The 16,654-nt window shown below is 40.9% G+C and overlaps 1 protein-coding gene across 1 annotated transcript; it reads right to left on the bottom strand.

The window, feature by feature from the left end:
• Positions 1 to 339: 339 nt before the first annotated feature.
• rrh (retinal pigment epithelium-derived rhodopsin homolog) lies at positions 340 to 14,186 on the bottom strand. The gene is made up of 7 exons (XM_068007153.1): positions 13,855 to 14,186; positions 13,224 to 13,414; positions 6,857 to 6,956; positions 5,470 to 5,623; positions 1,988 to 2,156; positions 634 to 812; positions 340 to 548 (listed from the first exon to the last, which is right to left on the bottom strand). Exons 1-7 carry the CDS (start codon positions 14,024 to 14,026, stop codon positions 443 to 445), a joined length of 1,071 nt encoding a protein of 356 aa, XP_067863254.1. The 5' UTR covers positions 14,027 to 14,186; the 3' UTR covers positions 340 to 442.
• Positions 14,187 to 16,654: the final 2,468 nt, after the last annotated feature.

Here is a 16,654-nt window from a genome sequence, read left to right on the forward strand (position 1 = left end):
GCCCACCCAACCGGCTTCCATCAGGCGGGCAGAGTTAAAATCATCCCTTTCAGTTTTGGTTACTGTATCACAGAAAGGATATCGAGTCATTGGAAATAATCCAGAGGGGTCTACGAGGCTGATTGCTCTGAGATGGGTGTGTTATGAGGCAAGATTTTCAACCATGGAACTTTACTCTCTTGTGAAGAGAAGGACGAGGTGGGTGCACTTGATAAAGGTCTTTAAAATTTTCAGGGCTATGGAGAAATTAGATCCAGGAAAGTTCTTCTGTCAGGTGCAGGATTGCAGAATACAGTTTAAAGTTAAGACTATCGTAGGAAAAAGAAACATTTAGGCAACATTTTTTCAGTAGGAAGATAAAAGAAAGGTGTAATAGATGCCAAGTAGGGGTGGTGGAACTGAATATTATGAGGCAAAATACAGCAGATTTAAGTGTAGAGTATTATTCTGCTAAAGGGGCCTGAGAGATGGTCATTGGCAGAGTGTGGCTGATGGTTAAGTCCTGTCGAGTCTGGCAGCGTATCATTGCAATGATGGCTCTCCGAAACCTGAAAAGCAGGAGAAGCATACATGAATATATTCTGGGTAAGCAACTTGCAAAAAGTGCCTTTCTGTAATGAAGTAAACACTTACTTCTTATTTGCAATGACATAAATGCAGGGATTATAGAAAGTGGAAGACTTGGCAAAAAGTGGAGCTACAATTGCCATCGCAGGTGGAATGAGTTTTGGGTTCCCAAAAGACGACCATAAACACACAATTGAGTATGGAGACCAAGCCACAAGGAACATCACAATCATCAGAATAGACATCTGTGAAAAAAGGAAAAAAGTTATATTTATTTCATTTATATTAATTATATATCTTTTGTCCACTGTGAGGTACTATCAAACATAGTTTAGGGGTTGGGGGATTGGGGTGGGAGACCCGGGCCATAAACTTTCTAGATAAGGAGGAGAAAGTGGTCAATGATGGAGGATTGAGGCACACCATGTTTTAACTGTGTAGAATGGGAGGAGAAGCCTTTGGATATGTATTGACTGTGCTGAGACAGCAAAGACCAGCGGGGTGGACTACAGAGGAAAAACAGTGAAGGAGAATGGAGTAGTTTGTATATTATAAACTTCAGAAAGGACAGCATGCCATGTTTGCAGTCACATGAGATGTGGTTGGTGACTTATGGTCAGGGCTTTGTGCTGTGGATGGGTGGAAACCAGACCAGAAGGACTCAAACAAGGCGTAGGGAGAGAGGGACAGAGTTGAGGGTAGGATTTTTCAGAAGGGGATGATGACAGCAGTTTTGAAGGTGGGCAGAACGTTATTGAGCTAAGATAGTAAGGCCACACTTGGAATACTGTGTACAGTTCTGGTCACCCTATTGTAGAAAGGATATTATTAAACTAGAAAGAGAGCAGAAAAGATTTACTAGGATGCTACCAGGACTTGATGGTTTGACTTATAGGGAGAGGTTAGATAGACTGGGACTTTTTTCCCTGGAGAGTAGGAGGTTAAGGGGTGATCTTATAGAAGTCTATAAAATAATGAGGGACATAGATAAGGTAGATAGTCAAAATCTTTTCCCAAAGGTAGGGGAGTCTATAACGAGGGGACATAGATTTAAGGTGAGAGGGGAGAGATACAAAAGGGTCCAGAGGGGCAATTTTTTCACTCAAAGGGTGGTGAGTGTCTGGAACGAGCTGCCAGAGGCAGTAGTAGAGGCGGGTACAATTTTGTCTTTTAAAAAGCATTTGGACAGTTACATGGGTAAGATGGGTATAGAGGGATATGGGACAAGTGCAGGCAATTGGGACTAGCTTAGTGGTATAAACTGGGCGACATGGACATGTTGGGCCGAAGGGCCTGTTTCCATGTTGTAAACTTCTATGATTCTATGATTCTAAGACTTAAATCTGCATTAGATTTCACCACTCTACTTGAATTTTTTCTAAGATATTGTAATTGAATCGTGAAGGAGTAACTTTCTTACCTTAGTCACATCCAGTTGATCTGACCAATCCAAGGTTATATTTTCCAGACCATCATGGTGTGTAAATCTTTTCATTGTCTTTGACACGTTGTAATAGCAGAAGAGCATGATCGACAGTGGCACCACAAAATTAACTGCAATTACTGTCATGGTATAGGAAACAAACAGCCTGGGAACAAAGCCAGATAATGAATCAGACCAATTCTCAATGTTTGGTTGATGTTGTAACTATCCTCTGAATAATTTAGTTGACAGATAGTTATGCCTCATTTTGTAAACCAAATAATGCGAACTCCATACCGACAGATTGCTTTGGATCCACCTCAACCCCCAGATCTAAAATCCAGATTAATTCAGAAATATGAAGAGAAAGCAGAAGCTGGGAATCAACATGAAAAATACCTTAAAAAAAAACATTAGCACTCCTGCCCTCCCATGTGCTCTTACTCTCCCTACTATCTTGCCTATACAATCTGACTGAAGAGCTGTGGAAGAAGATAAAGAACTGGAAAACAGAAAGAAAATGCTGCATATGTGTGTGCATGATTTACCTGCATTGTGGCTAAAATAGCAATAAAAGCTCCACATGAGAGGGAGTGATAGGCAGAGGCAGTGCAGGCCATATTGTTCTAATATAGCCAACAGCTGTTTGCATACTGAACAAGATATAAACAAGCTATATACTCCAGAGCAGTATAAAGGCATTTGATTATTAGTTTTACTCTAAAATTAATTTTACAACTGACAACTAGTTATCAGAGCAGATGCACTGTATGCATAAATGGATCCTGCAGTTGGTAAACACCTTGAGAATTTTCTAATCTTAACTAGTTCTGATGTAAAAGTATCCCACCTCTAGGAAGGAATTCATGCAGTGACCTAACTGGAAGAATTAATAGGCTAGAAATAACTGTTGGTGATATCAGAAGATAAATCTTCAATGCATTCATATGAAATTTCTCTGTCTGCTATTTTAATGGCGATCTTAACCCGTTTTATTGTAAGCAGGTTATCACCTCTGTCAAAATAGTGAACAGGGGAATGTCATACAAATATGTTAAGTATCTGTATGCTAATATCGCTAACAGTAATCTCTAGCTTTCTATATTTGCAAGTTCAGAATATGGTGGCTAGCATATATGTAGTCTTTCCGATCCTAAACATATAAGAGTGAGCTAGCATTAAACGTACAAGAGTGAGCTAGCATTAAACATACAAGAGTGAGCTAGCATACTCTCCTTTCCCCTCTTGAACCTAGATTTGAATCCAGACAGATGATGGAATGAAAGTCTCAACTTTTTGTGGTCTCTAAAAAGGCTTACATGAAATAAGTTTTGGGAATTACATTTAGTTTAAGGGATACAGGTCGATAGCATAAAAATACCCCTAATTTTCCACTGAACTTCCAGTCTCTCAAGTCAAAATGATGACAACTGTGGGAAATGGAACAATCCACAACGATACAGCAGGGATATTGAGTGGCCACTGCTATAAATGGCACGTGGGGATATTGGCTGGGACAGAATCAGGCTTGACTGTGAAGCTCCAATAGTCCTTTAACCCTCACTGTCACGGTTCAGAAATTAAGACTGATGACTTGGGTGAGGTACTGGAGTGTAATCAGCAGAACCATACCGCAGCATGTGTCAGCACCTTTGGTGAAAAGAGAAGAATATGGGAGATAGGGAAAGAAATTATTTTTCACCTAAATGTAGAGAGAATTTAATTAAAAGCATTCCCCCACAGTAATATTTCCCATTAATTTTTATATTTGTGTTGATTTTATTTTCAATGTCTGAAATAGAGGATTTTTTTTAAAATCAAGCTGACAAGTCCCCTGGACCTGATGGCTTGCATCCTAGGGTCTTAAAGGAAGTGGCTACTGAGATAGTGGATGCATTGGTTGTAATCTTCCAGAATTCACTAGGTTCTGGAAAGGTCCCAGTGGATTGGAAAACCGCAAACGTAACACCCCTATTCAAGAAGGGAGTGAGACAGAAAGCAGGTAACTATAGACCAGTTTGCCTAACATCTGTCATTGGGAAAATGCTAGAATCCATTATTAAGGAAGTAGTAGCAGGATATTTGGAGACTCATAATACAATCAAGGAGAGTCAACATGTCTGACAAATTTATTAGAGTTCTTTGAGGAAGTACTGGGCAGGTGTATAGAGGGGAACCAATGGATTCTGTATATTTTGGATTTCTAAAAGGTATTCGATAAGGTGCCACATAAAAGATTACTGCACAAGATAAGAGCTCATGGTTTTGGGGGTAATATACTGGCATGGATAGAGGATTGGCTAACTAACAGAAAACAAAGAGTCGGGATAAAAGGGTCATTTTCAAAATGGCAATCTGTAACTCGTGGTGTGCCGCAGGGATCAACGCTGGGACCTCAACTATTTACAATATATATCAATGACTTGGATGAAGGAACAGAGTGTCTTATGGCCAAATTTGCTGATGATACAAAGAGAGGTGGAAAAGCAAGTTGCGATGAGGACACAAAGTGTCTGCAAAGGGATATTGACAGGTTAAGCAAATGGGCAAAAATTTGGCAGATGGAATATAATGTGGGAAAATGTGAAGTCGTCCACTTTGGGAGGAAAAATAAAAAAGCAAAATATTATTTGAATGGAGAAATACTACAAAATGCTGCGGTACAGAGGGATCTGGGTGTCCTCATACATGAAACACAAAAATGTCAACATACAGGTGCAGCAGGTAATCCGGAAGGCAAACGGAATACTGGCCTTTATTTCTAGGGGGATGGAGAATAAAAGCAGGGCAGTCATGCTACAACTGTAAAGGGTGCTGGTGAGACCACACCTGGAGTATTGCGTACAGTTCTGGTGCCCTTATTCAAGGAAGGACATACTTGCATTGGAGGCAGTTCAGAGAAGGTTCACTAGGTTGATTCCGGGTATGGAAGGGTTGTCTTATGAGGAAAGATTGAACAGGTTGGGTCTATACTCATTGGAGTTTAGAAGAATGAGAGGAGATCTTATTGAAACATACAAGATTCTGAGGGGACTCGATAGGGTAGATGCTGAGAGGATGTTACCCCTCATGGGGGAATCTAAAACTAGGGGGCATAGTCTTAGAATAAGGGGTCGCCTGTTTAAGACGGAAATGAGGAGGAATTTCTTCTCCCAGAGGGTCGTGAAACTCTGGAATTCTTTACCCCAAACAGCTGTGAAGGTTGAGTCATTGAATACATTCAAGGCTGAGTTGGACAAATTTTTGATCAGCAAGGGAGTCAAAGGAAATGGGGAAAGGGCGGGAAAGTGGAGTTGGGGTAAAAATCAGATCAGCCATGTTCTCATTAAATGGCGGAGCACGCTCGAGGGGCCAAATGGCCTACTCCTATCTCTTATGGTCTTATGGTCTAAGCATTAATATGAAGCTTAATGCTGATTTATAAGATCAATGTTTTAATTAAAACAAATATGAAGAGAAGAAAGCAAAAGAAAACTTACGAGTCATTATTCCTCCAATTAATGGTACATGTAGCTCCTGTTGGATCTGGAGCATAGCTCGCCCAACCCATTACTGGCATCAGAGCCCAGAATAGGCCATTTACCCAGGCAACTATGATCAGAGTTGTGTAGGTGGCACTGGTCATCTTCCTTCCTGTTGAAAACATTTATTGATAAATGGACCACTTTTGATTACGCAGCTACAGGCATCTCAACAGATTTACAAAACAAGACATGTTGCAAGATGACATAAACTGAATGTTATCTGAATCCCAAGATTGTGTTGCAGCATGCAAATCACTTGAATTCAATCATTATTTTATACAATACAATTTTGGTAAAATATTTTCTCAGTGCTAGGTGCAGCAAAATTGTCAACTTGTTTATAAAAAACAGGTTTGTGATTTTACTACACCTAGTGTAAAGGAAATCTTTATCCATAGTGATTTGGTTATCTTTATACTCAGGAAAGGCAAGGGACCTATGATGTCTGCTTCTATATTACACAATTGTTTATCGGAAGACAGTGGAAGTGGCTGTTAGATCAGATGGCAGGACGAAGTTACAGAAATGTAACTCGGGTATGTCATATGGTGGATACAAGAAACTGTTGCTGTGATACTGGGGGACTGCATACCCATTGCAGATTACATGAACACAGTACGCACAACTAAGAAACTGCACTAAGGAAAAGTATTGGAGAGGTTACTTCTTTCATGATTTGTTTTATTTTGTTGTGTTGTACAATATGACTGTTTTCCCATAGTTATGTTCTTACTATTTTGACAGATAAAATTAATTGAAATCCACACAAATTAAAAGAAAGGTGATGTTCTATAACAGTCCATTTGTGCTCAACTGCATTGTGCTTGGGAAATGGCAGCATATAGTTTTGTGTCTAGGATTTCCCCATATGTTGAGTTACTCATATCAGCTGTGCCTTTGGGGGAAGACACCAAAAGGAAAGCAGGCACATCCCCCACAGGAAGGGAAAGAAAAATGACAATACAGTTCAATTTGGGCCACTCTCACAAATCCCAGAAGCTGCACTGACAGAGGCCTGGGAGCAGGTCTCTTACCCACACTCTAGTGCAAGGAATGATGTTTGACCCATAGGGACCTAAACAGAGAGAGAAAATAACATATTGGTACAAATGGGGAGCGAAGCAAATAAAATTACAAGATTCCATCTATGGTCTGTATTATACCTCTATGCTCAACTGTTAGCACTGGACCATTCTTATTTTGATATATATTGGCTCTGTTCGTATTTCTGTTTCAATAGCGGTTTTTGGAAAGGATAAGATAAAGAATGAAAATGTTACAGAATTGACAGCAATATAAATATCTTGACTATTCCATAACTAAGCTATGACTATAGCGTTACCTATTTCAGGCTTGCTAATCATCAGGTAGCGGTCAATAGCAACTACAGTAAGTAACCCAATACTCGCCATCCCGAAAAAGATATTTAGAGCTGCATAAGCCTGAAAGAAAGCAGACATGGTTAAAACAGACTAAGGAAATGCATGCAAGCTAACGGAAACATTTGTTTGGGGATTGTTGGTGGTGACGTCCTTCAGATGATATGCTAAAATGACTTCCATCTGGCTATTCTGCTAGTTCAGGTGGAAGTTATTATGCCACTCTTCAAAAAGTATGGAGATCTTTTTTTTATTCGTTCATGGGATGTGGGCGTTGCTGGCCAGGCCAGCATTTATTGCCCATCCCTAATTGCCCTTGAGAAGGTGGTGGTGAGCCGCCGCCTTGAACCGCTGCAGTCCGTGTGGTGAAGGTTCTCCCACAGTGCTGTTAGGTAGGGAGTTCCAGGATTTTGTCCCAGCGACGATGAAGGAACAACGATATATTTCGTGCAGGTGGTCTTGTTCCCATGTGCCTGCTGCCCTTGTCCTTCTAGGTGGTAGAGGTCACGGGTTTGGGAGGTGCTATCGAAGAAGCCTTGGCAAGTTGCTGCAGTGCACCCTGTGGATGGTACACTGCAGCCACAGTGCACCAATGGTGAAGGGAGTGAATGGGGTGCCAATCTAGCGGGCTGCTTTGTCCTGAACGGTATCGAGCTTCTTAAGTGTTGTTGGAGCTGCACTCATCCAGGCCAGTGGAGAGTATTCCATCACTCCTGACTTGTGCCTTGTAGATGGTGGAAAGGTTTTGGGGAGTCAGGAGGTGAGTCACTCGTCGCAGAATACCCAGCCTCTGACCTGCTCTTGTAGCCACAGTATTTATGTGACTGGTCCAGTTACGTTTCTGGTCAATGGTGACTCCCAGGATGATGATGGTGGGGGATTCAGCGATGGTAATGCCGTTGAATGTCAAGGGGAGGTGGTTAGACTCTCTCTTGTTGGAGATGGTCATTGCCTGGCACGAATGTTACTTGCCACTTATCAGCCCAACCTCCCAAAGTTCTTCAAGTAATCCATTGTATGTGAAATGCTTTGGTATGTCTCTGAGAGATATGATCTCAATGCAAGTCTTTCTACAATTCAATTTTGTTCATTTCAACATTCCCCTATGCTATTTATTAAAAACCATTATAGTATTTCTGTGAAGAACATCAGTGGAAATAAAACTATGTTTTCAGTAAAGATACAATATATGATGAAATATATCTTCTTTCATTTTAGTACCACAAGCAAAGGTAAAATAAATTACAGCAGTCAACTTTTAAAAAAAAATTCATGCCGCTGTTGTTTGTTATTTGTACCCGAACATTCAACTTTGGCGGGAGCGTAAAACGGGCGCTAACGGGTTGGCCACCTGTTCAAATCAATGGAAACAAAAATTAAGCGATGGGCACAATGGGCAGCTGATCCAATATCGCCAATTTTATGCCCCGCAGAAGCTGAAAGTTCCACCCTTTGTGGCCAAACCAGTGCTTTATAAAGGTTCGACATAACGTCCTTGCTTTTGTACTCTATGCCTCTATTTATAAAGCCCAGGATCACAAATGCTTTTTTAACTGCTTTCTCAACCTGTCCTGCCACCTTCAACGATATGTGCACATATACCCACAGGTCTCTCTGTTCCTGCACCCACTTTAGAATTGTACCATTTAGTTTATATTGCCTCTCCTCGTTCTTCCTACCAAAATGTATCACTTCGCACTTCTCTGCATTAAATTTCATCTGCCATGTGTCCACCCATTCTACCAGCCTGTCTATATCCTCTTGAAGTCTATTACTATCCTCCTCACTGTTTAAAATACTTCCAAGTTTTGTGTCATCTGCAAATTTTGAAATTGTGCCCTTTACACCCAAGTCCAAGTCATTTATATATATATATAAAAAAGCTGTGGTCCTCGTACTGACCCCTGGGGAACACCACTGTATACCTTCCTCCAGCCCGCAAAACAACTGGTCACCACTACTTTGTTTCCTGTCACTTAGCCAATTTCGTATCTATGCTGCTATTGCCCCTTTTATTCCATGGGCATCAATAACATACCTATTATGTGTCACTTTATCAATCGCCTTTTGAAAGTCCATATACACATCAACCACATTGTCCTCATCAAAAAGCTCAATCACCTTAGTTAAACATGATTTGCCTTCATACAAATCCGTGATGGCTTTCCTTTATTAATCCACACTTGTCCAAGTGATTATTAATTTTGTCGCAGATTATTGTTTCTAAAAGCTTCCCCATCACCAAGGCTAAACTGACTGGCCTGTAGTTGCCGGGTTTATTCTTACACCCTTTTTTGAACAATATCTCAGCTACCTCTCTTTTTACTGTGACTTTGGCATCATCATCTTCCTTGGTAAAGACAGACGCAAAGTACTCATTTAGTACCTCAGCCGTGCCCTCTGCCTCCACGCGTCGATCTCCTTTTTGGTCCCTAATCGGCCCCAGCCCTCCTCTTCCTATCCGTTTAATATTTATATGCCTATAGAAGACTTTTGGATTCCCTTTTATGTTAGCCACCAGTCAATTCTCATATTCTCTCTTTGCCCTTCTTATTTCCTTTTTCACTTCCCCTCTGAACTTTCTATATTCAGCCTGGTTCTCACTTGTACTATCAACCTGACATCTGTCATATGCCCCCTTTTTCTGCTTCAACTTGCTTTCTATCTCTTTCATCATCCAGGGAGCTCTGACTTTGGTTGCCCTATCTTTCCCCTCATGGGAATATACCTAGACTGTATCCAAACCATCTCCTCTTTAAAAGCCGCCCATTGTTCGATTACAATTTTGCCTGCCAATCTTTGATTCCAATTTACCCGGGCCTGATCCGTTCTCAACCCACTGAAATTGGCCCTCCTCCAATTAAGTATTTTTACTCTAGATTGCTCCTTGTCCTTTTCCATAACCAATCTAAACCTTATGATACTATGATTACTGTTCCCTAAATGTTCCCCCACTGACATGTGCTCCACTTGATCCACCTCATTCCCCAGAACCAGATCCAGCAATGCCTCCTCCTTCTTTGTTGGGCCAGAAACGTACTGATCAAGAAAGTTCTCCTGAATACACTACAGAAATTCTTCCCCTTCTTTGCCCTTTACACTATTACTATCCCAGTCTATATTAGGATAGTTGAAGTCCCCCATTACCACTACTCTATAGTTCTTGCACCTCTCTAATTTCCCTGATAATTTGCTCCTTTATATCCTTCCCACTAGTTGGTGGTCCGTAGAATACACCCAATAGTATAATGGCACCTCTATCATTTCTTAACTCTAACCAAATAGATTCTGTCTTTGACCCCTCAAGGACATCCTCTCTCTCCAGCACTGCAATATTCTCCTTAATCAATACTGCCACTCCCCCCTTTTTTTCCTTCTCTATCTTTCCTGAACACCTTGTATCCAAGAATATTTAGTACCCAATCCTGCCCTTTTTTGAGCCAGGACTCCGTTATCACCACAACATCATATTCCCATGTGGCTATTTGCATCTGCAGTTCACCAACCTTATTTACCACGCTTCATGCGTTTATACACATGCACTCTAAACCTATCTTTGACCTTCTTGTATTCTCTCTTAGTTTGATCCCACCTAATACTGTACTATTTCTTACTCGAGTGCTATCTGTCTCTCCCAATCCTTTGTGCACCTTGTTTCTCTTTTCCAATGCTACATCCTGGTGGCCATCACCTTGCCAAATTAGTTTAAACTCTCTCCCACAGCACTAGTGAACCTCCCCACAAGTACATTGGTCCCAGCTCTGTTGAGGTGCAACCCGTCCATCATGAACAGGTCCTTCCTGCTCCAGAACTGGTCCCAAGAATCTGAAGCCCTCCCTCTTTCACCATGTCTCTATGTGGAGATGCCGGTGATGGACTGGGGTTGACAATTGTAAACAATTTTACAACACCAAGTTATAGTCCAACAATTTTATTTTAAAATTCACAAGCTTTCGGAGGCTTCCTCCTTCCTCAGGTGAATGTCAAGAAATCCTCGAACCTCTCGCATTTATAAATCACAGAACAATACCTGGTGATTACAGATAGTCTTTTCAACTGCCCGTTGCCAAGGCAACCAAAGTGTTCAGACAGATAGATGTGACCTACAGGGCCACCGAATATACAAACGGCCAGAACAAAAAAAAAGAGGCAGAAACATAGAAACATCCGGAAGGAAAAGACAGCAATTGACCCGTTATATTAAAAACAGATAACTTTTGTTCGCTGGTGGGGTTACGTGTAGCGTGACATGAACCCAAGATCCCGGTTGAGGCCGTCCTCATGGGTGCGGAACTTGGCTATCAATTTCTGCTCGACGATTTTGCGTTGTCGTGTGTCTCGAAGGCCGCCTTGGAATACGCTAACCCGAAGGTCGGTGGCTGAATGTCCTTGACTGCTGAAGTGTTCCCCGACTGGGAGGGAACCCTCCTGTCTGGCGATTGTTGCGCGGTGTCCGTTCATCCGTTGTCGCAGCGTCTGCATGGTCTCGCCAAAGTACCATGCTTTGGGGCATCCTTTCCTGCAACGTATGAGGTAGACAACGTTGGCCGAGTCACAGGAGTATGAACCATGCACCTGGTGGGTGGTGTCCTCTCGTGTGATGGTGGTATTTGTGTCGATGATCTGGCATGTCTTGCAGAGGTTATCGTGGCAGGGTTGTGTGGTGTCGTGGACGCTGTTCTCCTGAAAGCTAGGTAATTTGCTGCGAACGATGGTCTGTTTGAGGTTGGGCGGCTGTTTAAAGGCGTTGTCTACCTCATACGTTGCAGGAAAGGATGCCCCAAAGCATAGTACATTGGCGAGACCATGCAGACGCTGCGACAACGGATGAACGGACACCGCGCAACAATCGCCAGACAGGAGGGTTCCCTCCCAGTCGGGGAACACTTCAGCAGTCAAGGACATTCAGCCACCGACCTTCGGGTAAGCGTACTCCAAGGCGGCCTTCGAGACACACGACAACGCAAAATCGTCGAGCAGAAATTGATAGCCAAGTTCCGCACCCATGAGGACGGCCTCAACCGGGATCTTGGGTTCATGTCACGCTACACGTAACCCCACCAGCGAACAAAAGTTATCTGTTTTTAATATAACGGGTCAATTGCTGTCTTTTCCTTCCGGATGTTTCTATGTTTCTGCCTCTTTTTTTTTTGTTCTGGCCGTTTGTATATTCGGTGGCCCTGTAGGTAACACCTATCTGTCTGAACACTTTGGTTGCCTTGGCAACGGGCAGTTGAAAAGACTATCTGTAATCACCAGGTATTGTTCTGTGATTTATAAATGCGAGAGGTTCGAGGATTTCTTGACATTCACCTAAGGAAGGAGGAAGCCTCCGAAAGCTTGTGAATTTTAAAATAAAATTGTTGGACTATAACTTGGTGTTGTAAAATTGTTTACCATGTCTCTAGCCACGCATTAACTGGCCTTATCTTCCTATTTCTGTACACACTAGCACGTGGCACTGGGAGTAATCCTGAGATTACTACCTTTGAGGTCCTGCTTTTTAACTTTTTTTCTAATAATCATCTGTGCAGAACTTAATCAAAAGTCTTTTTGGAAATTCAAGTAGACAGTATAAACTGTGGTAGTTACTCCCTTAAAAAAAAACTTAGTCAAGTTAGTGAGGCATGACTTGGTACCACTAAACTCATGTTGCTTATCCCAAATAATTGTGGTATTCTCTTGTGTGTTTATTGAAAGCTACTCAATGTAAATAGGATATTTATTAGCAGTACCCTGAGGAAGTATAAAGGCCCTATAACACACAATGATATGGATGGAATGAGTGAGGGAGTCTGGAATTCACTGTTAATCAACATAACTCAAACAAAATCACTTATTTTGTTTATTTCTTACTTTATATCATTTTCACAAGAATACAAAGTGTATATTGAAGAGATGTATGAAAATTATTATTCTCGGTCCCACCCCCCACCATGAGGTAAGCAAAAGCATACTTTTTATACTCTTGTAAGAAAAAAAATTATACATGTCCTTCAGTTGTAGATTGAAGTCGATGTACTTTTGTTACAATTAATTGGATTACGTTATTTTGGATTAGGTGACTTCAGGTGATAGTATTTAATTATTTTTTCTGGTTCACTACAGTAAAAGAATTATCACAGCGAATTGAAAGGGGGGGGGGGGGGAGGGGGAGGGGAGGGAGAGAAGATGGAGGAGAGAGATGGGGAGAAAAGGAGGTACAAGTTGCCGAAACAATTCTACAGTGAGGAAACTGTAATAATGAAGAGAAATTAACAAATTTTACAAATACTACAGAAATGTTTTTTCTCCCTTATATTAACAATGGATTTCTGTCAGCAAACTAACCTGACAGCCCGAATGGCCAAACTTCCAGCTACCATGCAGGTCTGAAGCGGCCGACATTGGGTAGCCAATGGCACTCACCCCAATGTCAGTGAAAGCTAGGTTCACGATAATTGCGTTGGTTGCTGTGCGGAACTCCTTGAACTTAACAAACATAATTAACACTATTATGTTGCTGAGTAGACTTAATATTCCTGCAATGAAACACAATGACAAGTTGCTCATTAATGTTTCCACTGTAGGTCAAAATAAACGTCACATTTAAGATTTGCACAACTGCAGCTTGTTACAGGAGCTTTTTAACAATGACACCAAGCCTTCACATATTGTAAATGGGGAAAAGGAAACAACAAAGTTGATTTTCTGACACAATCTTCAACTTATTGCCATTATCATGAGTTAGTGAAGTATATTTCATAAATGTGTGCAGTATTTCTTGTTCCACAGCACAATTCATTTCTATGTACAAAACTTTGTTTGACTAATTAAATTTCATTATTGACCCAAAGTAAAAATTTTAATTGAATACTCTTTTTGCATCTTAAGCAGCAACATATTTCAATCCTTTTAACCAGCATTTTGTGCACTGTTCATATCTGTTTATTACTACTTTTAAACAAGAATAATTAAGTACCTGCAGTTATCAAATAAGCCGCAACAATGTTATGCTCTGACTGAGAGAAGACAGATTTGGGATCCATTTCAGTGGAGTCTGTGGAGGAATTGAAGGTAGTATTCCTGGAGAGGTTTTCCAAAGCATCCTCCATCACGGTGGTTAGAAAACTCTTATGATTCCAATACAACATGAGATTCTGTTTTTATCTATTCAATGGTAAAATTGGAGACAAAGGCCCATCACCAAACCACAAATGCTCTCAGTCACTGTAGCTGCCTAACGGTTAATTGGATGAACCAGCGAAAGGGATTTAAAATCTGGAACTCAAACCCCTTGTTACTTGAACAATGAGCACCAAAGATCTGGTACTTTACTGTGCAGAGAATTACTTGAATGGGATTTAAGTCATGTGCTGCTTTTCGCTGCTTACAATAAATAAATTGTACTTCCAGCACCCATCCTGAGTAGGAGGTTGTTTCAGGTATCTTCACACTGAACCGACAAAGGCTCACTCAAGTGTTGTATAAAGAATTGAAAAATAGGAGTTACAGCAAAGTATCCAGGACTCTGAAAATTCTTTCCAATCACATCATCATAGTAATCCTTCCACACTATGTCCATATCTATCTTCGAGGTGATGCTAGCTCGACCTGCAAGTTGAATCTACCTCTCCCCTTGAACAAAATTACTATTAAGTACATTACGGAGCTGTGCGTGGAAGATAATTGTGTGAAAGTCACTACCAACTAGAAAAGAATATCTGACCCTGCTAGATTCAAGCTGTACTAAGTTTCCCCATATTTCCATCCTGCTTTCATTCTCCCATTCCAGCCACCAAGATCACTAGCCTGTCTCCCATTCCAGCCACCAAGATCACTAGCCTGTCTGCTCTTCTCCACCATGCTCCAATTTCTTCATGTGCACAATGTCCCTTTCATGTCTCCAAACTCATTCCACACCTTAAAAGTCCCTTTCCATTTGATCCATTCTTTTAAAGATTGGTGATCTCCCTCTGCTTTGGTTTTCCTGCCTCTGATCATCAGTTTGCTCTACAGCACGATTCTCCCTCCACAACCTCTTTCTCTATAGGATGAAATCACATTGTGATTCTAGTAACATATTTTATTTTAAACAGATTAATGCTTTTGTGTAGTGGAGAGAGAATTCCACATGTCGCGTACAGGAGTTCATCCTAATATCTGAGCTTCTCCGTTGTCCTGCCCACTTCTTGCCTCCTGAATTCCCCCTTCAACCATTGCTACATCTGACAGCGAAAGTTGGGAATGTAGCATGATGTTGGAGCTTCATAAGCATGAGCAGTCTTTAGCATACAAACCCTATAGTCACTAGATTGATTCCTGGGATGACAGGGTTGTCCATTGAGGAAAAATTGAGGAGAATGGGCCTATATTCTCTGGCGTTTAGAAGAATGAGAGGTGATCTCTTTGAAATATATAAGATTCTGAGAGGGCTTGACAGGGTAGGTGTAGGGAGGATATTTCCCCTGCTGGAGTCTAGAACTAGGGGGCATGGTCTCAGGATAAGGGGTCAAACATTTAGGACAGAGATGAGGAGGAATTTCTTCACTCAGAGTTGTAAATATTTGCAATTCTCTACCCCAGAGAGCAATGGATGGTAAGTCATTGAGTATATTCAAGACTGAGATCGATAAGATTTTTGGACTCTAAGGGAATCAAGGGATGTGGGGATCGGGCGGGAAAGTGCAGTTGAGGTCAAAGATCATCCATGATCTGATTGAATGGTGGAGCAGGCTCAAGGGGCCCTATGGCCTACTTCTGGCTCTTATTTCTTATGTTCTTAACCCACTCCCTGCATTGATTTAACAGCACATGGCAATGATGGAAGGAAATGTAGGTGTGAGCAACAGGAAGGGAGTCTTAGATATGAAGTAGCATCTCGAGAGGCAACTTAACCAGAAAATAATTGCTCTGCGGCTAAAATTGTGAAAAATTGTTTAGTAATCTGATGAATTTTGGGTGCAAATTATCCTAGAAAGATGACAAAATCTAATTTTGGCAGAATTTACTACTCCTCCCCTTCTCCAATCTTTCCAGTGACAGTCAAAGGATAATAGTACTGTATTTTCCATTTCAAAAGTGCATCTCAATAAATGCTTTTCATACGTATAAGTGTTTAAATTATTTGTAACCATTAGAGACTGTCAAAAGTTAGATCCCATTACCAAACTTATTCTGATAAAATTTTTCAATTTTCATGCAGTTTCAGGCTGGAGACAGAAATAATTCAAACTTAAAACAGTGCTGCATGATTGGTTCAGCCGGCACATGACTAACAGTTCACTTTGAAGTCTGAATGGTGAGATATTCAAAATCCAGGAAATCATGTTAGCAATTTTCTGGGGCATAAAAATATTCTGTTCTGTTCAAATAAATCAGTTTCAAAAGAAGTGATTAGTTTAAAACTCTTGAAAGTGGGAGGGGTGGGTGAGGAATTGGCATGAATCTCCAAAAAACATTATAATTAGGCTCCCACAGTAGTTAAGAAAAAAAACTTTAAAAATTTTTTACAAAGGATGAGCTTAGCCCTTATGTATTGGAATCATTTTATTATTTTGTCCCCTCATGGAGTTAGATTGAAGGATGTCTACTGTCAATATGTAATGATATGACTGTTACTTATATGTTCATTAGTCTTCTATTTAATAAATTCACGTAATATATTTTAACTTAAAATGAGGTCTGATAATGACACTCTACTGCTTTTGAAGACTGGAATGAGATCTTAAGGAGACAAGTCTAATAACCAAAAGCAGTTACTAGACTGGGTTTTCTCCCAA

Source organism: Heptranchias perlo, chromosome 1 (assembly GCF_035084215.1).
Source record: "Heptranchias perlo isolate sHepPer1 chromosome 1, sHepPer1.hap1, whole genome shotgun sequence".
NCBI lineage: Eukaryota > Metazoa > Chordata > Chondrichthyes > Hexanchiformes > Hexanchidae > Heptranchias > Heptranchias perlo.

Excerpts from the sequence above, each read along its gene's own strand:
- rrh (XM_068007153.1), bottom strand. The coding sequence starts at position 14,026 with ATGTTGTATTGGAATCATAAGAGTTTTCTAACCACCGTGATGGAGGAT. Across the intron at positions 13,415-13,854 it reads GGCTTATTTGATAACTGCAG|GAATATTAAGTCTACTCAGC; the intron begins GTACTTAATTAT and ends GTTTCATTGCAG. Across the intron at positions 549-633 it reads TATGTCATTGCAAATAAGAA|GTTTCGGAGAGCCATCATTG; the intron begins GTAAGTGTTTAC and ends CCTGCTTTTCAG.